A 21,856-nucleotide genomic window follows, 5' to 3' on the forward strand; every position below is an offset into this window, starting at 1 on the left:
AGGAGTTTGAGACCAGCCCAGCCAACATGGCAAAACTCCATCTCTACTATAAATACAAAAATAATCCCAGCGTGGTGGCACGCACCTGTAGTCCCAGCTCCTCAAGGTGCTGAGGCAGGAGAATGGTTTGAACCCAGGAGGCAGAGGTTGCAGCAAGCCGAGATTGCACCACGGCACTCCAGCCTGGGTGACGGTGAGTGAAAATCGGTCTCAAACAAAAAAAAAGTGAGGTGCTCACGGTCATACATTCTGCCTTTTGCTCCATTAACTCAGAGCCTATGGGGAGAAGGAGCTCATCTCCTGTGCTCTCACCAAGTTCAGAGCTGGAGTGAGAAATAACATCAGAGAAAGGATTCCTAGAGGGCTTTGGTTCTCTGGGAAGGTCCGGCTGGTAAGGCAGAAAAGCAGAAAACAGGCTATGAGGTCTGAATTGCATCAGGCCAGTTCCAACCACAGAGCAGGCTGTGGGTGAGGATGGGAAGATGGCAGGGATCAGCTAGCGTGCTCCCTGCCCCAGGGGTACTTAGAGGCGAAGCCCGATTCGAGTCAGGGCCCTGGCCCTAGACCCAAAATCTTATCGCTGAAAAAAACCTATAGAGATCACCCAGGAAAATGGAGCATGGAAGCCACCTGGGCAAGGCCGCCCAGCTAGGACAAAAAGTCCACCCAGCGCTAGGGCACCACAAGACCGCCTGCAGCCTTTCCCGCCAGCGAGATGGCAGCCTCAGGGTAATTTATTTCATGCATCCCAGATTTTGAGCAAAGTAAACTGTACTCTTTTCAGAGGTCCAATTCTTTCCCTAAAATACTTAGGTCAGTCCTTGCAGCCTGCTGTTCTTCACTTGCTGTATTTTAGTGAGTTTAACCACCCGAGGATGTTCTCGGCAAAACTCCCACCGCTACACGATCACAGGACTCCATCGGCCCCAGAAACCCAGCTCCAGGGATTCATTCATTCAGTTAGGCTTCAGGGTCCAGGATGTGAAGAGCACAGTGAATCACACAGACACCCTCATCCTGGAGAGCCCACTCTGACGGTAGGACCATTCTCCGTGCTGGGGACAGTACACCTTGGCTCGTGGCGGGGGAGCTTCTCTAATGGTGCCCAAGACAGCAGCTCCTGCCAGTTGCAGAAGCTGAGGGTAGGAAAGGGAGGCCAGCAAGGCAGCCACTCCCAGACCCTCGAAACGCCAAAAACCTCCAGAGTGTGTGGTTCATCTGAGAGGCCGCAGAGTCTTCACACGGACGTAACCTTCTCCCAAGCAAAGAACGACCCCCATGGGAGTTACAGCGCCCCCATGGGAGTTAGTTACAGCGCCCCCATGGGAGTTACAGCACCCTAAATCCTCTCCTTGCACGAGGCCAAGTAAGAAAAGAAAGGATTGCCATATGAAAGCTCAAGTTGGGGACAAAAGGGGCTGAGTGAGGTCCCTGGAGAACAGTTCAGAGGAGCATGGGCTTTGGAGAGAGATTATCTGGATTTGCCCTTTGGCTCAATGCCCCTTCTGACCTCTCCACACGTCTTGGGAATGGTGACTTGGTACCAGTGTCACAGTCCTGGTCCCCACCCCTGGCCCTGCTGCTCTGGCTCCAAGCTGCTTCCGAAAATATACAACTCACCCAAGGCATCCAGGTCTGGCATCTCTGCCACTCTCCCATCCCTGGTTCCCTAGAATGTAGCCTCCATCCCCATGTCTAAGCATGCCAGCGCATTTCACCAGAGACGGCAGTGGGAGGGGGGAGTCCACCCAGTTCTATTCAAGAAGCACAGTGGTGCAGTCAGAGAGATAGGAGCAGGAGCTTAGCTCCTGTGCTCCCTCACAGCTCCAAGAGCCCAGTCATCCTGCGGGACACGGTGGGCAGCCGTGAGCCACAACCGTGTCTGGTGACAATCCTAGTAGAGTTCAGGACTGATGCGGCGAGACCACTCCATTCCACCAGGGGCTGGCCCAGAGTTTGGTTCAAAACTGTCAGGTCGCTACTAGCCTCACTGTCCTTCGACTGTGGTGATAGCACCACTGCTCTGAGCACTCATCTCATGCCCAACACAGGAAAGAGGTACCTCAAAAGCTTGCTGGGCTAGCCTCCTCCCCCACCCCAAGGCTAGCCCCTGAGGCAGCTGCCCCCACTCACCTCTGTCCTCTGTGCTGTCAGGCCTTACGGAGGCCAACACTCACTATGACTTGGTGGTGCCTGAGCTGCAGAAGACCCAAACTTGACTTTTCAAGCCTCTCCTCTTTCAAGGACTGCCTGGGGCCTGTGCACAGGGGCAGCTGCATTAAAGGCCATTTGTACAGACAGAGCACACCTGGGCAAAAACAGACCTGGTTTCCAGCACTGCCAAACATCCAGCTTGCCCCCAGCCTGCCACACAGCTGGCCGCACTGTGTGCCTCAAAGCCTTACAGCTCGGCACTCTACAGCACTGTCTTTGCTTTTAAATTTTTTTTTCTTTTTTTTTTAAGAGAAGAAAATCCACAAAACAATCTGTCCTTCTGACAGACCAGCTCAGATTCCTATCGTGCTAGGTTGGATCAAGGAGCATCATTACGACGGCTTTATCGGAACTGTCTGCTTCAGAAAATAAACAACTTATCAAAGGTGGCCAGGTCTGGCATCTCGGCCGCTCCCCGACCCCTGCTTTCCTGGAACAGAGGCTGTTTCCCTGTCTCCATGCATGTGAATGTATTTCAGCAGAGACCACAGAACTGTAGGGGAGGAGTCTATCCAGCTGTATTCAACAAGCACAGTGGTTAGGGGCAGGGGCTGTGGGGTCAGAGGCCTGACTACGAGCCAGGGCCAGTTTAGGATGGGCCCTGTGAGGAAGGTCAGGGAAGCTGACCTTGCTGCTGAAGGGAACAAAAGGTTTGAAGCAAGGTATGAGGAAGGTCTCTCTGGCTGGGTGGGCGCTGGCACGGAGGAGGAAGGGCTGGAAGCAGCAAGACCAGGCAGGAGGATGCTTTGGTGATGGGGGGGAGGGTGGTAGTGCCAAGGATGGAGACAAGCGAAGGGTTAGGAGATACTTAGCAGGTGCATGACTAGCTCTGAGAACGGATACATGCAAGTGATGAAGGGGTCCTGGCTTCTGTCTTGATCATTCTGGCTATGGGGTCAGTGGCAGTGGCTGTTCTAATCATGATCACTGACTTGCATGATGACACTGGCCAGGCCCCTCCCCGATACCTCCCACCTGTACCACAAGGAGAGAGTGTGGCCTCCTAGACCTTCCCGGCTCCAGGCCGCCTTGGTGGCAGCACTGTGGTCACCTCCTCCTGCCTCGGTGCACCTTCTCCAAACTCAGGGCAGGCTGCAGGGAGCAGTAGGGGGGCCGGGAGGCACGGCCCGTGTGGCCCGTTGACACACCACCGTCTCTCCAGGAGGCCTGCAGCAAACCCGCCTTTCCCACTCGTCTGGACACAGCCAGCCTCGCCCTTCCAGGCTGCGTGTGGCCCTGGAGCTCCTCTTCCGCCCTCTTCCCATTTGTGCCCACTCTCCAGGCAGACTTTTTTCCCCTTTAAACTGGAAATGTGCTCCCTGGCTCCTCCTGAGATCCCTTGTGCTTGAGTTGCTTCTCCAGGCCTTCCAGATAATTCTCCTGAATCTCTGCTGTGCCTGGGGTGCTCCCTGTGAAAGCAGAAAAGCATCTGAGCTACCCTCCCGGTCTCTCCCCACTGCGCACTCTATTCAGGTATCAACACAGGTATGCCTGGGGCTGCCTGGAGCTGGTAGAGCACGGGGACAAGGCAGTCAAGGCTCCCTGCATGCAGGGCCTGCAACTTCTCAGCTCTCTCCGGATAGGGCACTGGGGCCTGGGCTTACCCAGAACAGCCAACTGGGATTTGAATGAACATAAAGAGTGGAATTTTTAACAACCAGATCAAAGTAGGCATTAAAATGAGATGCTACTTCAAGCCACTACCTGGAGAAAGTAATTAGACTCCTCCGAAAATAACAGCAGTTCTGCTGCCACTCCTGGAGCCTTTCTTCTGGAATTATCTGGCCATCCTCCCCCTGCCCTTCTCCCCACAGCTGTCCAGGCTGCAGAACTGCCCACTGGGGAAAAAGTACCCTGACTTCAAGCACATCCAAACTAATTAGGAGCCTATATCTTCCCCCAGCCCACGCCTGTGGAGGCCCCATACCCCCAAGGCCTGGTGCAGTCAAGGGGAGAGTGTGAGCTGCTCCCCTCGGGGACAGTGGCGGCTCCTCCTCCTCCTCCTCCTCCCCCTCCCCCCTCCCCCTCCCTCTCCCTCTCCTCCTCCTTCCTCTCCTCCTCCTCCTCCTCCTCCCTCTCCTCCTCCTCCTCCCTCTCCTCCTCCTCCCTCTCCTCCTCCTCCTCCCTCTCCTCCTCCTCCTCCCTCTCCTCCTCCTCCTCCTCCTCCCCCTCCCCCTCCCTCTCCCCCTCCCCCCTCCCCCTCCCCCTCCCCCGCCCTCTCCTCCTCCTTCCTCTCCTCCTCCTCCTCCTCCTCCCTCTCCTCCTCCCTCTCCTCCTCCTCCTCCCTCTCCTCCTCCTCCTCCCCCTCCTCCTCCCTCTCCTCCCCCTCCCCCTCCCCCTCCCTCTCCCCCTCCCCCCCTCCCCCTCCCCCTCCTCTGGAATCTGGTGGGCTGACTTGCTGGGGAGGCCACGAAACATGAAATTTACAGCACTGGCCTCTCGTGTTCTTAGGTCTCAGACTGAGGGAAAAGCATAAAGAAACGCTGGCTGTGGACACACCTTGGAAGGGGGCAAAGGAGAAAAGAAAGCAAGCACCCGACACAGCCCAGCGAGGCCCCACAGAGGCCCCACGCCCCACTGCCTGTCTGCACTCTGCTGAAACCCACATCCATGTCCCCAGGCCAGCTGGCATCTTCCACGCTTCCCTGCTCTCTTGGGGCCTCCTCCCTCACGCCCTCAGTGTCACCTCGCCCTTTGCCCAAGACCAACAGACACCTGCCCACACGCATGCAGGCCCAAAGTGGCCCGACCAGGCTTCCTCGCCCCTTGTTCTGTCCAGACACAAAGATGACATGGGAGTCCGGTTGGCAGACTCATCCCCACACCCTGTACAAAGCTGGACACCCAGGGAGACCTCCGGAAGCCAAGATCTAAGCGCTTCGATCCCACATTCGCAAGCCCCCTCAGTGGGGATTCCCAGGTGCACACATCTCCTGAGAGAGTCCAGCCCCTCCTGGCGGCTGTGGTCCCTGGATGCGGGTGCTCGAGGCCTGTGTGGGTAATCATGCTTCCCGTCTCCACGCCGCCCTTCCCCCGCAGAGTCGCCTGCCCTTCCACACATACAAAGGGCCACAAGGCTGCACCTTCCCCTCTCCACACAGCCCGCGAAGGCAACGCAGATACCATTCTGATTAGCAAATGCTGCCTCTGCTCCACCACGCGCCCGTTCTGTAGCTCAGCTCTGCCACCGGCCCTCCCGAAGGTTTTCTCAGCTAACCCCACTGGCCTCCACCTCCCCTCCCAGGGTTCTCTCACAGAAGAGTTACCAGGTGCAGGGCAGTGCTTTCCAGACCTTACTGTGCAGGGGAAATGTGTGTCCGGGATCTGGTTAAAATGCAGACTGGGATTCCGCATCACTGACAAGCCCCCAGGTGATACCAACGCTACTGGTCTGCAGGCCACACTTTTGAGTAGTGAGAAGGTGGAGGTAAGAGTGAGGACTCTGAGTCAGGGGAAGTGTGTTCTGGCCCCAGCTCCACGGGAACTAAGCATTACATCTCATGAGACTTCCGTGAGAGCTGCATGAGGTAATGCAGTGTCTGGCTGTTGCTGGAACGCAGTGTGCACTCGCAAATGCAAATTCTCTTCCTCTTGCTCCAGTCTTCTCCCTGTGGCAGTGGTGAGTGTAATGCCTCAGAAGACTCTGCCAGGGCATTAAACAAAGTCATACGCGAACCCCCCGGTGCACGGCAGGTGGGTGATGTGGGTTCTCCTTCCTTGCCTTCCACCATCTAGCACTGGGGCCAGCGCAGAACCTGTGCCCCATATGGTCAGGGAAGGCAGGGGGAGAGCGGGAGGCCTGAGGGCCCCGCTCCTAGAGTGAGCCTTGCAGATGGGCACTTTTAGAGCTGGGCCTCCACATCCAGTTTGAGTGCTCATGTGTAGTGTTGGGGAAAGGGGTCGTTCAGGTCACACTGGTGGGCAGTTCTTCACAGGACTTTGTCACCTGTGTGCTCATGCGTGAGCAACAGCGCCTGATGACTCTTGGGAAGAGCGAGGGCCTGCAGGCGGCAGTGGCGAGGGAACCCTAGGTAAGGCCCTAACACGTGCGGCCTCCTGATCTGCGGGTGGGGCAGCCTTCACTGGAGGGGGGAGTGAGTCTCAGTGAATCAGAGTGGGTACATGTGGAGCTGCAGGTCAGCAGCTCAACAGGGATGAGTAAGGTGCTTTCAGAGGCCACGTTAACCACATCTGGCTGGGAAGGAACCAGTTAGCAAACCCCTCTTTCCCTGCCCTGTTCCCAGCACACAGGAACTCAAGCAGCTTCAGAGAAGGTCTTACTTGTTTCCAGGGAGAGGCCAGAGGCTCTGGGAACCCAATTCAATATGTAATATACAGCGGTGTCCACTCTAGGGTCTAAAGCAAAGGCAAGAGGAGAAATAAGGCTGATGGATGGCTCCATCCTTAGTATGTGTTTATGGACACCCAGCCTTCTCCCAGCCGCCACGGCTCTCCACACACAGACAAAAGCTAAGCCCTTTGACCTTAAGCAGAAAAGTACATTGTTTCAACATACTTTTATAGGGTACCTGCTAAGCCTGGGACCACCTAGGGGAGATTGGAGGGTCCCTCTAGCATGGTGGCAGTCCATGCACAGCAGGAGATCTATGTGGCCAGACGGGGAGGCCGGTGACAGTGGCGCAGACACAGCACTCAGAGGCCTCCAGGTGCGAAGAAACAACATGTGACCCAGACACCATGCTCTGTTCCCAGTGCGTCCCCAACACACACACGCACGCACATATACACGACCATGCCCATGTGCGCTTACATAATACACACGCACATACGCACACGTGTACATAACAGAAGCACATGCTGACAAACACACATCATACACACACACACACGCATACATTTCCTCGGCCTTCAGGAAAATGGAGTTCAACCTCCCATCTGAAGTTGAACTTGTTTCTTCGGAAATGAGCCTGAGTCTTCATTTCTTCAGAAAGACCCACAGATGTGCAAGGAAACCACTCCTTCTCCTCCCCAGGCCTTCTCCGTGCCCTGGTAATATTTATAGTTATTTAACAAGCAAGGCTGAACTTTCCTTTCAACTGGCAATTAAAATCAGAACACAGAGACAAGCTTTGTAAAGCTTGGTTTCCATAGAGGATAATTTTCTTCCATGGGTTTAAAAAAATGAGAATCTTGATTGAAACTGTAGGTACTCACTTAAACAGTAACGCCCACTCAGTCTTCCAAATTGAGATAGAATGTGACTATCTTTTGCTGGAGGTTAGAAATAGTTCAAATTTGTATAATTTGTTTCCAAATTTAATAAGAAAAACAACAGGGGTGAAAATGCTCAGGCTGCGCTGAGCACTGGGCAAAGGCAGGCTGTTCTGATTCTCACCCAGCAGACCCCTCAGACGGGCTCCCCTGGTGTCCCTCTGCTGGGACTTCCCATGTCCCTGTTGTCTTGAAGAAAGGAACAAGACATATAGGCCAGTTCATTTTTAATCTGCTGCTGGTGTGGCCCAGTCCCCTCAACCAGACTGCTGGCAACTTTAAGTTGGAGACAGTTCTTGGAAGCAGGCTCAGTGCTGAGTTGGTTTTGACATAAGAATACATACACAGACAGACAGACAGAGAGATGTACTGTAGCTGATATTTAGTAAATGCCAGTCACTTTTTAAACAATTTATATCAATGATTTCATCCTCACTAAAACTTTGTGACGTGGGTTACAGCAATGGCAAATGCGTATCAACACGTATCTAGCACCACGTGTGGGTTACAACAGCAGCAAATGCGTATCAACACGTATCTGGCACCACGTGCCACCACATGCAAGCACTGTTGTTAAGTGTTTGTATCTGTGACCTCATTCACCTTTCATGAACTTCTGAGGTTGTTATTATCATGATCCTCACTTTATAGACAAGGAAACTGAGGCTTACAAGGGTTAAGGAATTGAGTCAAAGCCCCCCAGCTAGTAAGTGGTGAGGTCTGGATTTAAACCCAGGCAGCCTGGCCTGGAGCCCCCACTGATGAGACTGTCCTCGGCTGCCTCTCAGTGCATGGCGAGCGCCCTGTGAACAGTCGCTGAGATAAAACCCAGCCCTGAGCACCTCCACCGGGACCACACAACTGCTTCTGATTCACCGGGGGAGGGTGAGTGGAGAAAAGACCCTCACACAAATGCCCCCACCCCCCACCACACACACACACAAAGAAGTCAGGCTGGGCAGGAAAGATGCTTCAAACCAAATGTCTGCACAAAGAAAAGACTAGGCTGGTGGAGGGGAACCGAGAAAGGCTCATGGAGGGTACTGTGGTGGTGAATGAGGAAGGACCCAGAGTCCCACAGGCCCAGCAGTGGGGCTGGTGGGGAGGGGAACAGTGTGCTTCTGGGCCTAGGGACAGCAGAGAGACAAACGTGCATGATTCCACGCATAGGAAATACCAAGAATAGGCACACTCACAGGCAGAAGGTTAGAGCTGGGGAGAGGCAGGGAATGGGAAGTTATTATTTAATGGGTACAGAGTTTCTGGGGTGATGCACATATATGAGAAATGGTGGAGATGGTTGTACAGCATTGTGAATAGAATTAATGCCAGTGACTGTACACTTCAAAATGATTAAAATGGAGCCAGGCACGGTGGCTCACGCCTGTAATCCCAGCACTTTGGGAGGCTGAGGCGGGTGGATCACGAGGTCAGAAGATCGAGACCATCCTGGTTAACATGTTGAAACCCTGTCTCTACTAAAAATACAAAAAATTAGCTGGGTGTGGTGGTGGCGCCTGTAGTCCCAGCTACTCCGGAGGCTGAGACAGGAGAATGGTGTGAACCCGGGAGGCAGAGCTTGCAGTGAGCCGAGATCATGCCACTGCACTCCAGCCTGGGCGACAGAGAGAGATTCTGTCTCAACAAAAACAACAAAAGATTAAAATGGCAAATTTTGTGTTTTATATATATTTGACCATACTTTCTTTTAGCAGTGGCAGAGGAGGTGAAGCCACAGGCCTTGACGCTGTCAAGGTCTTGGGAGCCCTCCTCGCTGCGCTGGCCCCTGCTGCAGAGCCCGTCATCAGAAGAAAGTGATTTTTTTCCTTTGGGTTCTGACAGTTAAGGCCCTGGTGCCTCTTGATGGCAATCAGAGGGACTGGAAAACTCACTCTCTGCCTCATTCCAACACTACCTACATGTGGGACCCTCCCTGGGCCTCCTGGCCTGCAGCCTGGGGTCTCCAAGCCGCCTCGGGGCCTTCTGTCCCATGTTCCACCCGAGCCCTGAGCGGCCCTGTTGAGTTGGGACATGTGCCCCTTGGCTTGGCAGGGCTGCTGCTTCTCCCTTTCCATCTCATTGCTTCAAGCACAGACCATTCCACAATCACAATGTATTTACTTTCCAAAGCTGTGGATACCAAAGGAAAAACTGTGGTAGCAGAGTACGGTGTAATTAACGTGAAATGTACCAGGGGAACCGAGGACATGACAGACAGACATCGGGTTCTCAAACAAATGCTTGCTGTTGAAGAGGGTCTATTTTCTCCTCTCCCTCTCCCTTCCCAAGAGATTAAAATAATAAATCCTGAGAAATAAATAAACGTGCTCAGCTTCACACGTATGAGGTCGACCCTGGTGCAGGTGCATGGACTCATGTGTGGAGTAGCAGCTGGACAGCCATGATCTGTGTCCATCACCACCACAGAGAGACACATCATGACCACAGAGAGACACATTTAGCACATACATTACAGCGCCACCCAAACCAGCACCACCATCTGGGGCCTGTGCTGTCAGCCTGGACGCAGTCAAGTCAGCTGAAAGTAAAATCCATTCTCCATAATAAAGGTGTTCACAAGCCCCTTTCCCTGTGCAAGTTAGCAAAGACGGAACCATCTGACGAAGAATTAAATGCAGTAACTGGGCCGGGCGCAGTGGCTCACACCTATAATTCCAGCACTTTGGGAGGCCGAGGCGGGTGGATCACGAGGTCAGAAGATGGAGACCATCCTGGTTAACACGTTGAAACGCCGTCTCTACTAAAAATACAAAAAAATTAGCCGGGTGTGGTGGCGGGTGCCTGTAGTCCCAGCTACTCGGGAGGCTGAGGCAGGAGAATGGCGTGAACCTGGGAGGCAGAGCTTGCAGTGAGCCGAGATTGCACCACTGCACTCCAGCCTGGGTGACAGAGCAAGACTCCGTCTCAAAAAAAAAAAAAAAAAAAAATGCAGTAACTATATTTGAATCTTGTTCAGTGTAAAAGTTCTAAAGAAAAAGTTGTTTTTAAAGTATAGATTTAGTCAATAATTGGGATCTGTTTCTCACTGGGCACAAAATGGAGGGAGAAGAGAAAAATTCTCCCTGTCCTACTTAAAAAAGAAGACAAACTAAATAAACTACAATAAATATCTATAGAATAAAGTAGTGGAAATTTGGAACTTCCAAATTTGCAAATCTGGAACTTCCAGTCCCTGCATAAAGCTGTCTGAGATCCTGCACCTGAAACCAATCTCCCTGCCACCACTGTTCCCCCTGCTTCACGCGACAGGCAAGGAGTGGTCCAGCTATGTCTGTCCCTCCTTTACTCATCCTCTGTGGATGTCTGACAGCCAGATGGACAGGGCTGGTTTTCTAATGGTCTCTGAATCTCCTGCCTCCACACCTAGCACGGGGTCCTATCTGGGAAAGTGTGTCCTATATGTTATGGGAGCCAGGTACAGCATGCAGTTTTACCCACCAGAGCACCAGACACTGTGCTTTAGCCAGGACAAGGAGGGACACATTTAGCACACACATCACAGCGCCTCCCCCAGAAGGCAGGCGTCTGCAGAGTCCTCTGCCCTGGCGTCAGGCTGATGTCATGCTCCTCAGCGCCTACAGAATTAACGTCACCTTAGCCCAACACATAAGGCTCCCGGTGATGTGGCCTCTGCCCCTGCCAGCCTCCTCCTCCTCTTTCCCTGGCACTCTCCCCTGTACTCCACCCAGACCCAAGTTCCTGGGTCTGCACACGCTACCCTCACGCTGTGGTGCCCTTCTCCCTCCTCGTCCACCAGAAAACTTCTTGTCACGAAAACCCAGCTCGCAGGCCATGTCCTTTGTTCAGCTCCCTCCTCGCCCCCCAGGCCTTGGACTATGTCTATGGTTGTGGTGTTTATACTGATCCTACATCCCTTTCTGTCCTATTAAACTGTGAGTTCTTTGGGGACAGAGACTGTGTCTTTTTATATCGGATATCCCTGCTGCCTAACCCTGTGCCTGGCACAAAGCAGGGACTCAGTCCGAATTTACTGAAGCGAACTAGTCTAGACAGGTATACTTTCACTGTCCAACTGCAAGGATATAACCGGCCTTTTCCAAGACAGCTATAGGTTCCACAGAGCGGCCCACAGCCAAGGCCTCTGCCAGTCTCTGTGAAGGGCTTCTGGCGCAATCCCAGCAGCTCCCCAGCCTCGGTGCTGTAATCCACAAAGCACCTCCCAGCACGTGACAGTGAGGCTATGACAACTACATAATATGTCACCTTCAGAGCTGCCAGGCCTCTTGCCAGTGCTGTGCCGTCCTTACGGAGCTTGGGCAGGTACCCCCAGCTTGAATGTTCTACTTAAGTGATTGGGAGCAATTAAGTAGAACATGTACTACTTAATTCAACATTGTACCCCCACTGCCACCTTCATCAAAATCTCTTAAATCACATTAGGAAAACACAGAATCTCTGGCTGGTTAGTATCTTTACTCTCAGGGCATCATGATGATGAAATGGGTAAACACATCCTCTTTTGCAAAACCATTTCCTTTCCATTTATTACTTTTTCTAGAAATGCACACAACTGCTATCACTCTGATAAATATTTTAAAACATTAGTAAGTCCCAGGGACATTCCTTTTGTATACTACATATTTCAGTGAGATTTGGATAAAATATGGTAGTTATACATGTAGCTCTAATGAACATATTTCCTGAATGAAAATGATAACATCTGGCCCCTTTTAAAGATGAAATATATGAAATTGGGATATAGCAAAAAATGTATCTGAGCCGGGCGCTGTGATGTGTGCCTGTTATCCTAGCTACCTGGGAGGCTGAGGCAAAAGGACTGCTGGAGCCCAGGGCTTTATGTCCAACCTGGGAAACGTAGTGAGACCCTATCTCTATTGAAAAAAAAATGGGGAGAGGGGAAGGGGGGGAAGGGAGGGGAGGGAGGGGAGGGAAGGGAGGGAAGAAAGAAAAAGAAAGTAAAGAAACAGGAAGAAAGAAAGGAAGGGAGGAAAGGAGGAAAGGAGAAAGGGAAGGAGGAAGGGAAGGGGAGGGGAGGGGAGGGGAGGGAAGGTGAACAGGAGGGGAGAGGGGAGGGAGCAGGGAGGGAAGACAGAAAGAAAGTAAAGAAACAGAAAAAAAGGAAGAAAGAGGAAGGGAGGAAAGGAGGAATGGAAGGGGGAAGGGAAGGGAAGGGAAAGGGAGGGGAGGGGAGGGAGAAAAAGAAAATTGTCTAGTATATCTGAGTGTACATTTTCCAACAGAATAGAATGAATGTCTTCTGAATTCTATATGTTTAAGGTATACAACATGATATTTTGAAATACACAGGTAGTGAAATGGTTACAATAGTCAAGCAAATTAACATATCCATCAATTCACATTGTTACTCATCTTTGTGTGTGTGGCAAGAGCACCTAAAACAAACTCTTTTCACAAAATTCCTGAATACAATATTATGAATGATAGCCCTCATGTCACACATGAACCCTCTAGACCCGTTCATCCCACATGTCTGCTACGCTGTATCCTCTGACTGACATCTCCCCATTTCCTCCCTCACCCTCGCCGTGGCCGTGGTAACCATCATTTTATTCTCTACCGCTGTGTATTCAGCTTTTCCTCTTTTTAAAAAGATTCTACATATAAGTGAGATCATGCCACATATTTTTGTTCTGTGTCTGGTTTATTTCACTTAGCAATAATGTCCTCCAAGTTTCATCCACGCTGTGGTAAATGGTATGACTCCTTCTTTTTAAAGGCTGAGTAATATTCCGTTGTGTGTGTGTGTGTGTGTGTGCGTGTGTTGTATGTTACAATTTCTTTCTCCATTCATCTATCAACAGACATTTAGGTTCTTTCCATATCTTGGCTACTGTGAATAACGTTGCCGTGAGCACGGGAGGGCAGTTATCTTTACGAGGTACTGATTTCATTTCCTTTGGGTCAATGCCCAGAAGAAGGACGGCTGAGTCATACAGTAGTTCTAGTTTTATTTCTTTAGAAATTTCCATATTGTTTTCCATCACGGCTGTACCAACCTATAGTTTTAGTTCTTTAGGAATTTCCATATTGTTTTCCATCATGGCTGTACCAACCTATATTCCTACCAACGGTGCAGCGTGCTGGGGTCCCCTCTTCTCCACACCCTCGCCAACAGTGGCTATCTCTTGTATTTTTGACAATGGCTATTCTATCAGGTGTGAAGTGAGAATGACTGTTTTCTGATTTTGCCAGATTTTTATATGTCTAAGGAATGAACCCCGCACTGCCAGCCTGCACTGAATGGGGAGAAGTGGCAGCTCATACTAGTAACAGTCAGTGCTGTGGCGGGGCAGATAAAAGGGAACCTGGGAACCCTGGACGGAAATGCTGATTTGCTCCAGATAACAGACTGGAATTCCAGGCCATGAGGCTGAGCCTAGTTTAGTTAATGCTGGCCATTGGTGGTTCTGTTACAGAAAAACAGGAGTGCAGGAATGCACCCCCACACCAGTGACCTGCGTCCATCACCCCAAACCAGCGACCTGCGTCCATCTCTTCTGCATTTGTTAGAGGCTGCATGGGCCTAAATCATACACACTCAGAACCTAGAAGGAATCAGTGTAGGTAAAACAAGAGAGAAATTAATTTTAAATAGGAAAATGTTCTTTGTCTTTTGAAGCCTTTTAAAGGCGCTTACATTCACTGTCGCTGTGCCTTTACCTAGACTCAGATAAATGACAGAAGAGGTGCTGTTCTGTGAGAGCTTTAGAATCCATCAAGGGGAAGTCGCTGGGCGAAAGGAATGAAATTCAGGCCCTGAGAAACTAGGGGAAAAAAAAAAGTAAGAGAAACAATGCAATCTTGTCAGGTGACCAATTCCAAGTGTGTCCTTTGACCTCATGGAATAAAAGACAGTCCCTGGCATAACTCAGAAAATACTAGCTGGGGTCATATGCTTCTGATCACTGAGAAAGGCCAGCACAGGCTGAGTCCCTATACCCCTGCCTGACCCTGTGGCCCCTCCAACGAGGGGAGAAAGGTTTGATGCACTAGAAGTTCATCACTTTAAGTCTGTTGTTTGGAATTCTGAATACATTTTCCTATAAAAACTATTTCCTACTGGTGTTTGGGCACCTTTTTAGACATTACATACAGATGGACCCAGAGTTTAGAATGGGAGCAATGGGGAAAAGAAAATGGGAGGTCGGGCCCATGAAACCTACTGATGAGCAGAGGCCCTTTGGGAGCACACACCCACTGTGACGGTGATGAGGGCTCCGCTTGTGTGTGTGTGTGTGTGTGTGTGTGTGTGTGTGTGTGTGTGTGTGTGTGTGTGTGTGTGTGTGTGTGTGTGTGTGTGTGTGCGTGCATGTATTTTATGAGAGGGCAGATGCCATGAGAGGAAAACGAGGCTCTAGGAACAGAAACAGAAGTATAAAGAAGCGGTTCAAAGACAAGAAGTACCAAGCAGAGGAGATGGTGCTGAGTCCCAATCATTCCTCAGCTTAAGTTCTTCTTTCTACAATACTTCACTTCCCAGGCAGGAGTGCCCGGGTGAGCAGTTCCCCTGGGGGGAGGGGGTGGGGCAGCAGTGGACTCATGCTGCCTGCTGGGAAAGGGTGTGTGAGATTCAGCTGCTTGCACGACCACGTGTTCACTGAGCAGGGGATCACAACCTCAAGCTCCCAGAGAGCAAGGCAGTGGGGACGAGGCGGGGACCCAGGAGATCCAGAGAGCGTGGCATGACCACCTGAGAGGAGCTGCTGCTGCTCAGCTGAGGCCAGGGGTTCTGGAGAAAAGGCAGGCCTAGTATCGTCCTGACTTCTGAGTTTTAAAGGAAAGCTATGGAATACCTTGATTTTAAATGTTGGCAACTAATATAAAGTAACAACAACAACAAAATGCTACAGGCAAAACCAAAAACAAACAAACAAAAAAAACCCCACACCAAAAACCCTCTTCTGTCTGGTCTGTGGAATATCAGTTTGCAGTCCCTTTCCCAGCGTCTACAGTTAGAATAAACCATTTGGTTCTTTGATTCGCAAGTCTAGCTACAAGCCAGAATCACCTTGGGTACATGGTCAAAACGCAGCTTTGGAGACCAACAGTATGGGGATGCCTGGGACAAGGCCTGAGAGCTTGTCTTTTGAAGTGCGCTGGGGATAGCGGTGTGGCTGTGCCGCATTTGGAAACCACTGGCTGGTTTGTATTTCATCCACATAACCAACTGCTCACTAGCGTTTCACACCTCCAGTTCATAATGGTCAAATACTATCACAAGAATGATCGAATGATAAAACCACAAAATATGCTGACCCCATGGATAGGAAAGAGGTGAATGTCAAGAGGACCTGGGACACAGCCAAGTGTGTGAAAGTGTGTCTTATCTAAATGGTTTATAAAAAATTAAAACTCTATAACATATAAGCATATGTTTTAACAGACGAATTTTCCCTCTACTAAATCTTTGAGTAAAACTGACTCTTCAGGAAGATGCAGTAAGCTTTGATCCTGTGACTGGAGAGTACAGCTGTCCCCAGGATATTCACCAAAGTTTAAGAGAAACAGACATATCTACACATCGTATCATCACCTCGTTTGACTTACGCCCAAAGGCAAAGGGCCACGGGAAGTCCACAGTAGGACTCAAGTGCAAAGTCAACAGACTTTTATTTAAACTTCTGTTCCAAGGTATATGAGTGTTGAAAGTGTGTCAGATGGTGGAGAAAATGACATAATAACAGGAAATTGTCGTTTAACAACAGAGTCCATCCCTGAATGCTCCAGCCAAGTCTGCGCCTCCGCGTCCACTCACGGGGCCACCGAGCAGTGATTTGGAGACCTGTTTCAACTATCAGCGGGGGCCAAGGGATCCCTGAGCCAGATGTGCACCGTGGCAGAGCCCCCAGGTCGTTTTGCCGCTGTCGGTGAAACTCTGAGGAAACCACGGTATTACTTCCGGCCTCCCTGTGCTTCCCTCTCTCCTTTCCTGGTGACGTTTCCAGCTGTCACCAGCATTCCATGGCATACTTCTTATTCCCTACCTTCCCTTACTCTCATATCATCACTTCTTAGTAAGCCTAAAGCCTTCCCCTTCCCTGTATTATTTACTTCTGGTTAACTTCGGCAGCATTCACCGACGCATAGCATTCAACTATTGACTTGAACACCATAGGTATTGCTTCTTATGGAAAAAGAATAAATTAAACGGGGTCTCTTTATGTTAAAGTGCCCAATTTGTTATGATTAATAAAGTTACCAATCAACAAAGTTACTTTATATGATCACTCTGAAAAAAACAATAAAACCTCTTTGTGGAAGCCCAGTACACTGTCATTCTGTCATTCACTAGTGTTCTCGATGGAGAGGCGCTCTTGCTGTGCTGTGTCGTTTTTGATGGAGAGATGCTCTGGTTGTGTCGTTTTTGATGGAGAGATGCTCTGGTTGTGTCGTTTTTGATGGAGAGATGCTCTGGTTGTGTCGTTTTTGATGGAGAGATGCTCTGGTTGTGTCGTTTTTGATGGAGAGATGCTCTGGTTGTGTCGTTTTTGATGGAGAGATGCTCTGGTTGTGTCGTTTTTGATGGAGAGATGCTCTGGTTGTGTCGTTTTTTGATGGAGAGATGCTCTGGTTGTGTCGTTTTTGATGGAGAGATGCTCTGGTTGTGTCGTTTTTGATGGAGAGATGCTCTGGTTGTGTCGTTTTTGATGGAGAGATGCTCTGGTTGTGTCGTTTTTGATGGAGAGATGCTCTGGTTGTGTCGTTTTTGATGGAGAGATGCTCTGGTCGTGTCGTTTCTGATGGAGAGATGCTCTGGTTGTGTTGATTTTGACGGAGAGATGCTCTTGCTCCGCACTCCCACCTAACTCTCACCCCCAACCCCCTAAAAGGTTCTGGCCCCAGCATGGCCCCGCACACACCCTCTCTCACAGGACTTGCCCCTTCCCTTCTCCTGGGCCTCAAGGTGGTGTCTACGCCGGGCTCGCTGGAACCTTCCAGGGCTCGGTGGTTCTGGGCTGCGGTGGGAGGGCCCTGAGTTATTAGACCCGCGTGCAGATCGGGCCGCGACACAGGCGAGACCCCTGCTGGCGAGGCGCGGAACTGCAGGCACGCCACGGCAGGGAGGGCCGCAGAGCGGGAGGGGCCTGGGGCGCCCCCAGCAGAGAAGCTGGGGTGGGGGGCTGGCCACCCATCAGGTCCTCAGGAGCCAAGTCTTCTTCCACACTTCTTTCACCACCGTCTTCAGCTGCCACCTCTGCCTGCCTCAAGACCATCAAGCTGTCTGGCTTCCATCCTAAAACCCTGAGACAGAATGGAACCCTGAGCACTCACCCTTCTAGGCCAAGGCCAAATTCTCCAAAACACCCCCTAGAGGTGGGAGTGACGAGGGAGGAGAGTAGACACTTGGAGCCCTGGACATCGGGCCAAGCATCCCACAGACGACAGATAAACGGCTCCCGGATGGTAATAAAATCAGAGGCTCCACAGAGTCTTTTTCTGTTGGTAACGGGATTAGAAAATAAAAATAAATCCCAAACACACAGAGGCACCTGCCCTTTGCCTGGTGGAACGGATAGCTCTCGTTTTGTTTTGCCCAGAACGACTTTCATTTACAGCTTCACATTTACAGCTTCACTTCAGCAAGACAAAAAGCTGAGTCCAGACGCCCTTCAAAAAGAAGAGAGGTGGCTGGGTGCGGTGGCTCACGCCTGGAATCCCAGCACTTTTGGAGGCCGAGGCAGGCGGATCACCTGAGGTCGGGAGTTCGAGACCAGCCTGGCCAAGATGGTGAAACCCCGTCTCTACTAAAAATACAAAAATTAGCCGGGCATGGGGGCGGGCGCCTGTAATCCCAGCTACTCAGGAGGCTGAGGCAGGATAATCGCTTGAACCCAGGAGGTGGAGCTTGCAGTGAGCCGAGATCATGCCACTGCACTCCAGCCAGGGGAACAAGAGCGAAACTCCGTCTCAAAAAAAAAAAAAAAAGAAGAAGAAGGAAGTGGAGGAAGAGGAAGGAGGAAGAGGAAGAGGAAGGAAGGAGGAGGAAGGAGGAAGGGGAAGGGGAAGGGGAAGGGGAAGGAGAGATGGGGGCCGCAAGTGCCGGGGGGCAAACCTAGCAAGAACAGTGAGTAGTCTCGCCACTGTGACCCCGTCCTCCCTGCGCTTCCAGCGGGGATCCAGCCCCCCAGTGTTCGGAATCCTCATGGCCTCATGAGGCCCTCTTGGTAGAGACACCACCTCGTTTCTTAAATGAGGAAAATGGAGACTCCCACGTGGAGGCATCACCCGCGCAGGCTTCCGCACAGTGGGGCCCTTCTTCCAGTCAGCTGCTGGCCAGTGCTGAGGAGGGTCCCTGCACACGACACAACCCATTTATCTGGCCAACACAACTCTGATGCCATTCGGCTCCCATGCAGTTGAACCATGTCAGATGAGATGTGGCTGGAAACCTCCCTCTAGCTGTATGCCTCTCCCACCACTGCCCATAGGGGGGTCTGGCCTTTCATCTTACAGAGAGACCTAGGTGACCTGCAGAGGCAACCCTGGGTCACCTGAGCTGCAAGTCCCAGTTCTGGGCCTGGCCTGCAATGTTCACATATTCTTGCATCCATTCTTGTGTTTCTTTACTAAACACAACTGCATGTTACAACCAGCTAGGCATAAACATTAATTAGAAACGCAAACCACCATACTGATAAAAATATGCACAAATCCTATGAACCAGCGGCGTAACTGGGAACTTTCTCAAGAGCCTTCAACTCTTATCAAACTGCTAACTCTTGTTTTATTCGAGACTTAGTAGCATCTTCCTAGTTTTTCAGAAAATTGATTTCCTGTCTGTAAAATACATATTTGGAGTAAAAAATCTGGAAAACTTTACAAATCGTAAAGAAAAAACAACACATATACAGTCATGCATCGCTTAACAACAGAGTTTGCTCTGAGAAGTGCATTGTTAGGTGATTTTGTCTGTGTGTGAACACACAGAGTGACTTCCACAAACCTAGATGGCATCGCCTACTACACACCTGGGCTGTATGGTACAGTCTGCTGCTCCTAGGCTACAAACCTGCACGGCATGTTACTGTACTGAATACTGTAGGTGCCTGTAACACAATGGTATCTGTCTATCTAAACATATCCAAACATAGAAAAGGTACAGTAATAATATGGTATTATAATTGTATGGGACCACCATCATATATTGACCAAAATGTTATGCAGCATGTGACTGTAACTCAATTTCACTCTCCCCTTCCACGAAGCTAGAAAGTAAATCCAAGGATGTCCTTACAACACCCTATTGTTAACGTCACGTCCCACGCGGTGGCTAGAAATAATAATTAAGGCAGCTATCATCTTGTGAGATAAGCACTACATCAGAGCTTTACCTGTATTTTCTTTAGTTCTCACAAAAACCCCAAAGGCATTATTATTTCCAATAGATGGATAAAGCAGTGAATTCTCAGGAAGTGAACTCAAAAGGGGCAGAGCCAGGAATGTTAATCACCCAGTCCAGCTACCCCCAAAATTCATGCTCAGCATTCCTCCAGATTCTCTCTCTTCGTTGCTTGCAGATCTCCACTCTTGAACAGGAGCATCATTTTAAGAAGGAGGGCACAGGCAAGGTACTTCCACAGCAGGGGCCAACAGCCCAGCAGCGCCTTCACTATAGCTGAACACCTTGAGGCACACCCTCGAGAAGGCGGAATAACCAGGCCTGGCTCTCCCAAGCCAGCGGGGTGTGTGTGTGTGTATGGTGTGTCTGCGTGTGGCGTGTGTGTAGTGTATGAGTGTGCGTGTGTGTGTGTGCATGTGTATGGTGTGTGTGTGTGGGTGGTGTATGAGTGTGTGTGGTATATGTGTGCGTGTATGTGGTATATGTGTGCATGTGTGTGTGAGGTATGTGTATGTGTGTGTGGTGTATGAGTGTGCATGTGTGTGGTGTACGTGTGTAGGGGGTGTGTGTGTGCATGGTGTGTGTGTGGTTGTGTGGCATATGAGTGCACGTGTGTGTGGTGTGTGTGTTGTATGAGTGTGTGTGGTGTCTGTGTGGTATGTGTGGTGTATGAGTGTGCATGTGTGTGGTGTATGTGAGGTGTGTGTGGTGTACGAGTGTGCATGTGCGTGGTGTATGTGTGCATGTATGTGTGTGAGGTGTGTGGGGCTGGGTGTGTGTGTGGTGTGTGTGTGTGTGGTGTATGTGTGCGTGTGTGTGGTGTATGTGTGTATGAGTGTGCCTGTGTGTGTGGTGTATGTGTGCGCGTGTGTGGTGTATGTGTGCGTGTGTGTGGGTGAGGTGTGTGTGTGGGTGTGTGTGGTGTGGGGGGGTATATGTGTGTGTGGTGTATGAGTGTGCATGCATGTGTGAGTTGTGTGTATGTGTGTGGGTGGGGGTGTGTGCATGGTGTGTGTAGTGTCTGGTGTGTGTGGTGTATGAGTGTGTGTGTGTGGTGTATGTGTGCGTGTGTGTGGTGTGTGCACGTGTGTGGTGTGTGAGGTGTGTGGTGTATGAGTGTGTGGTGTCTGTGTGGTGTGTGTGGTGTATGAGTGTGCATGTGTGGGTGAGGCATATGTGTGTGTGGTGTGTGCGTGTGTGGTGTATATGTGTGTGTGGTGTATGTGTGCGTGTGTGTGGGTGAGGGGTGCGTGTGTGGGTGTGTGGGTATGTGGTGTGGGGGGGTGTGTGTGTGGTGTATGTATGTCTGTGGGTGAGGTGTATATGTGTGGGTGTGTGTGGTGTATGTGTCGGTGTGGTGTGTGTGGTGTATGTGTGCGTGTGTGTGTGAGGTGTGTGTATGGGTGAGGTGTGTGTGTGTGTCCGTGTGTGGTGTATAAGTGTGTGTGTGGTGGTGTGTGTGAGATGTGTGCGTGTGTGTGGGGGTGAGATGTGTGTGGTGTGTGTGGTATATAAGTGTGTGTGTGGTGTGTGTGGTGTATGTGCGTGTGTGTGGTGTATGTGTGCGTGTGTGCGTGTGTGGTGTGTGTGATGTATGTGTGCGTGTGTGGTATATAGGTGTGTGTGTGTGATGTATGTGTGCGTGTGTGGTACATAGGTGTGTGTGTGTGAGGTGTGTGCGTGTGTGGGTGAGGTGCGTGTGTATGTGGTGTATGTGTGTGGTGTATAAGTGTGTGTGTGGTGTGTGGTGTATGTGCGCACGTGTGTGGTGTATAAGTGTGTGGTGTGTTGTGTGTGTGTGTGGTGTATGTGTGTGCATGTGTGTGGTATATAAGTGTGTGTGGTGTGTTTATGGTGTATAAGTGCGTGTGTGGTGTATGTGTGCGTATGTGGTGTGTGTGGTGTGTTGTGTGTGGTGTGTGTGGTGTGTGTGATGTATAAGTGTGTGTGTGGTGTGGTGTGTGTGTGGTGTATGTGTGCGTGGTGTGTGGTGTATGCGTGTGTGGTGTATAAGTGTGTGTGGTTGTGTGTGGTGTGTGTGCTGTA

General features: G+C 50.8%; 1 protein-coding gene across 3 annotated transcripts in view; it reads right to left on the reverse strand.

The window, feature by feature from the left end:
* The window catches only part of XXYLT1 (xyloside xylosyltransferase 1), a 195,708-nt gene that overhangs the window by 15,417 nt on the left and 158,435 nt on the right, over window positions 1–21,856 (reverse strand). Inside the window, exon 4 of one of the 3 annotated variants that reach the window (XM_054550997.2) lies at window positions 16,849–17,712. The exons of the other annotated variants lie outside the window; for them this stretch is intronic. Coding sequence (XP_054406972.2) covers window positions 17,451–17,712 — 262 coding nt within the window. The 3' untranslated portion in view covers window positions 16,849–17,450. Of the gene's footprint in view, window positions 1–16,848; window positions 17,713–21,856 lie in introns of those variants that run through there. 3 annotated transcript variants of the gene reach the window in all.

Source organism: Pongo abelii, chromosome 2, assembly GCF_028885655.2.
Source record: "Pongo abelii isolate AG06213 chromosome 2, NHGRI_mPonAbe1-v2.0_pri, whole genome shotgun sequence".
Classification (NCBI taxonomy): Eukaryota; Metazoa; Chordata; class Mammalia; order Primates; family Hominidae; genus Pongo; species Pongo abelii.